The sequence below is a fragment of the Henckelia pumila genome, chromosome 4 (genome assembly GCF_033568475.1).
Source record: "Henckelia pumila isolate YLH828 chromosome 4, ASM3356847v2, whole genome shotgun sequence".
NCBI lineage: Eukaryota > Viridiplantae > Streptophyta > Magnoliopsida > Lamiales > Gesneriaceae > Henckelia > Henckelia pumila.
Window position 1 is genome coordinate 61,043,161 of NC_133123.1, and position 4,609 is coordinate 61,047,769.

General features: G+C 38.1%; 1 protein-coding gene across 1 annotated transcript; it reads right to left on the reverse strand.

Moving 5' to 3' along the window:
• Positions 1-1,505: 1,505 nt before the first annotated feature.
• On the reverse strand, positions 1,506-4,078 carry LOC140863360 (amino acid permease 3-like). The gene is made up of 7 exons (XM_073266732.1): positions 3,912-4,078; positions 3,668-3,806; positions 3,194-3,427; positions 3,007-3,100; positions 2,636-2,850; positions 2,169-2,557; positions 1,506-2,087 (listed from the first exon to the last, which is right to left on the reverse strand). The coding sequence occupies exons 1-7, from the start codon at positions 3,957-3,959 to the stop codon at positions 1,662-1,664; spliced, it is 1,545 nt and encodes a 514-aa protein (XP_073122833.1). The 5' UTR covers positions 3,960-4,078; the 3' UTR covers positions 1,506-1,661.
• Positions 4,079-4,609: the final 531 nt, after the last annotated feature.

Genomic DNA, 4,609 nt, shown 5'->3' on the forward strand with positions numbered 1-4,609 from the left:
GCCCGTCTTAGTCTAAGGCGGTCTCTGTAGGTGGTTCGAGGCCATCCAGCGGTCGAGGAGGCCGAGGCGGTCAATGATTTTAAAATTCCAGTCAAAACTATCAAAGTTAAATAATTTTAAAAACCATTCAAAGTCAATCAATTTTAAAAATCTTAGATATAATAAAAAATAAAAAAAAACTTCTCTTTCTTTTGTATTTATTTTTGGTTTCAAATATCCTCCACCATCAGCCACCACTTGCCTCAAACTGCCTCCATCCGCCCTCCGCCGCTGCCGCTGTCTACCACCACCTTAATTATCTTGTTAGTTTTTATTTATATATTTATTTGCACTTTTTTAGATTGTATATATTGTATGAAGCTTTTTTAGGCATAAACATTATTTAATTACATATATTACACAAAATTTTTTGACTATTTGTAATTACATTGCATGATTATAGATAATTGTCTATTAAAAATTGTTAAAAAAATTCAACCGCCTGGGCACCGCTTAGGCGGCCGACGCGGAAGGCGGTCACTGATCGCCCCGCCACCGCCTCCTGCCATTTACAACATTGTCTATTGTCGATATCAGTTATCCAACAAAAGTGCGAATGTGCGGAATGAGGTCAACTCAAAGATTGAACTTGTATCAAATGGCTCTACTGGTTGTGTGTGTGTTCAACAAAAAGTAATTAACACAACAATTTATTTTTGGATGTTCGGAGACTCAACTGGTCCTATTTCACCCCTTCTTGTGCTTCCATAAGGTATCACTAGAAGACTTTGACTAAGGACTTACTCCACTGCCTACAACTGAGACTTCTAGCCACTCTAAAATCTAGTTACAGAGGTTTGGAGCACCTCAATTGTATGAATATTGTCTTCTCGACTTTGTCTACTGGTTTCCTTTAGCTCTTATTTTTCTGCTCTTTTGTTTAGTTGATGCCCAAAGTAGTTTTTCAAACACCAAAACTCAGAGACATGATTTTCTAACATTAATACATAACTATATAAATGTTATTTTCCTTTCATTCAAATTAAATCAATTCTATATAATTAAAAAATATTATAATATGAAAAACCATTTTATTGATATAAACTAATATTATGCTTGCTAGTTTTTATTGTATTCCCCCTTCCCTTGATTTCACTTTCCTCCACAAATTGATTCAAAATATAAACCTGTAACAGTTAATGAGTCGTGAACAATATATCATGCTTTAATTGTGGCTTACTTTCATGTGACAAAGTGGAAAAAAAAAATTTGGACGCGTCATAATTTGTTGTGTGTGTTTATTAATTATGTATATATATGGTGGTTTGCACTATAATATTCTTTTTAGAATGATTGAGTCCATGTTACAGAACTGAAAACATATAAATTTTCGTAGTACATGTATTATTTGATATTTTTAGATCATGACACCCATGATACATCTGTTCGATTAAAAAAAATGAATAGCAAATGATATGTGTGTGTGAAACAGAGAGTTTGTTGAAATATTTGAACAATAACCTTTGAAAAATATTCCAGCATTTTATTTTCAGAATAATAATCACTTCATAAATCAAACTCCATATATTCCCTACTGTCACATTACTTATAATGTCCCCTCTGTTTTACCTTACAAAGTTCATAATACATGATTTATTAATTCAAGTCTGGTTTCAGGTATATCAGTAGCTCGTTTTGAAGGGCTTATACGTATTAAGATCAAGGACAACACCAGCCACAGATCCAACTGCTGCTGCTATAGAAACACAAAGACAAGCCATGCTCAGTATCTGTAACCCGATCCACCGGTTCGTCCACCGCCCTATCTTGTTCTGAGCAATGTACATCTCCACAGGAAAATAAACCGTTAGGGGCCAAAATCCTAAAGCTCCGAGTATCCCAACCACATCGTTGAAGAACGGCAGCAGCATCGCTATGATGGTCGTGAAGACGACAAACGCGGTTCTCCACGTTAAACGGAAAAAGTTCAGCTGATACACCCCACAAAACGGAATAGGTATGTCATATTCTGCCGTCACAAAGCTGCTTCTGCTCCATTTTTGCGTGCTCCATTTTTCGACGAATGCAAACAAGGGCTGGCAGTAGACCTAAAGTTTTTGCATTTCCATCATTTAGTTAGTAAAATCTGAATGGTTAATTGTGAAGTTATGAGTGATGTTTGTTCTTACCTGGTAGGCACCTACTAGATGGACTGCTATAGCTATGTTGGCTATGTCAACTAGCCAGTATGGATTGTAAAACCCGAAACCTGTGAGAAGATTCCCCGGCGCCTTGTCGCCGAAAGCAGCATAGCCCATGCACCCACACAGAATGTAGAATATGGTTGTCACAGCGATGCTCATGGAAGCTGCTTTCTTCATGGTTTTCTGCTCTGCTGGTGGAGATTTTATTGTGTCCTGAATCTCTATGAGGACCATCGAGTAAGAATACGCGAACGCAATCGCTCCCAAAGCTTGTAAACTCCTCCATAGCTTATTCATCGAAGTAACCACTGCTCCGGAATCCATCACCGCCCCGATGCTGATTCCAGTAAGGCTTCCTTTGAAGCTCTTATTTTCTGACAAAAAGATGCAGTGAACTTTTAGCTTCTTGTCTCAAAGGTGCTATCTAGTTTGATTCAATGTTATACATATACCTGCGACTTGGGCGACGCCTAAAGCGAGACCTACACCAGAGTATGTGAAGGACATGACAGCTGCGACTATTGAGAGCCACCATACTTGGTCGAAATCTGGTATCTGTGAGAATAAAATCTCCATGATTCCGAATGCTATCATGTATCCGTTGCCCGACATATGACATCCGTCTTTCGCGTGGTGCTTGTGGTAACAGTTTGATCTTTTTATAGCCCTTGATAAGTAAACAAGAAATGGGATCAAACACAAAACGAACTAGCCTTAAAATCAAAGTGACCGAGTCCCAAGTCTCCAACTCTACTCTTATTCGAATAATTTTCTTGTGAAAACACAACTTCTGTAAGCTATATATGTGCAATCATCAACTTACAGCATGCTGGCAGAGGCAGCAATCGTGTAGCCGATAGCCACACCGAACAGATTCCCATACTGAATCCAGCCACAAACCTGAACTTTTCTCCCACCTGGTGTGCATTTAAAAGTATCAGTGCCACCAAATTAACTTAACACACCAAAAAAAGTCAAGAAAATACAAGGAGAGGGAAGTGATGATGGACCTAAATTAGCCTTCACAGCATCCATATACGTGTAGTTTCTCTGCCCAGTAACAGGGTCCCCTGTCCTGTAACACATGGATAGGAGATTTGACGAGTAAAGGCTGACTAAAGCAAATAGCGACATGATAATAGGTCCTGCCACCCATCCCAGTTGCGCAACTGCCCACGCCAACGAAAGCACCCCCGAACCGATCACCGCAGTGATAATATGTGATGTCGCAGTTGTCAAATTGCCTGCATATATAGGATAATAAGTGTCATCACACTTGTGGAGTACTAGAGCTAAGGAAGATGTAATTGTCTGCTTATCTTTTAACATGCAATCTAAGTATGGGACTTAGGTAGTGTCGTTGAAATTTTGTGAAGGAAAAGCTGAAAATTATTTCATAGAAACTCTCTCAAACACTACCTTAATGAGTCGATCTGAACCCGAGCCTATAAAGATATTACAAGTAAGAAAGGAGGATTAAAAACCAGTTCTCTTGAGGCGACCATCGTCGTCGAAGCACTTGGAGTAAGTGGCTTGAAGGTTCATCGCTTGGGACTCGCTATTTTGAGCTTTGGGCTGGACTTCAACTTGCAGGTAATGCCGGATATCATGCCTTTCTTCAACCTTAAACACGCGTATAAAAATAAAAATAAAAATAAAAATCCGATATTCATCAGAGGAATCGCAAAACGTTGTAAAACCATATGAGGTTAAATAATTATTGCTTACAACTCCATTGTAGATTCTTGAAGGAAGAGTTCGACTTCTTGGCAGCATGATTAATTAAATGGTACTTGGTTTAGAATGTAAAACAAGTTGTATAGTTAGAAGAGATTAATGGAATGGTTGATTGAGAAAAGCTTAGTGGGGATTTTATAGCATTGGGATCATGGCATTTGTTGTGGCTAGAATTAATGCGAGTGAACATGAAAGGAAATAGGGCGTCAACGTTTGTGGGATTTATGCTACACGAACAACGCGCATGCTTACGAATTTATTCTTTATTTTTTTTTCTCTACGATTATTAGAACCTTAAGGTTTTTGTTTCGTGCATGGTTTTTTTTTTCACTGGAATTGGAAACTAGCAAGACTCCAATTTTATTACTTTATGCTAATCAAGAAACCGATCATCAATATATATAGAGTACGTACTTCTTGTCATGTTGTTTGTACTGGAGGCTTCTTATGTAAAACATGGGACATCAAATTATGAGGGGCAAAATCCCGGTTCAGTCCTAAATATTTGGATACATTTCCGATTTAGTCTTAAATGTTTGGATGTTACCGGTTTGGTTCTAAATCTTTTCCAAAAGTTCCCGGTTCAGTCCTAAATGTTAATACGTTACCGGTTTGGACCTAAATGTTTCCCAAAAGTTTCCGGTTCAGTCCTAAATATTTTTACATTACCGATTTCGTGCTAAATATTT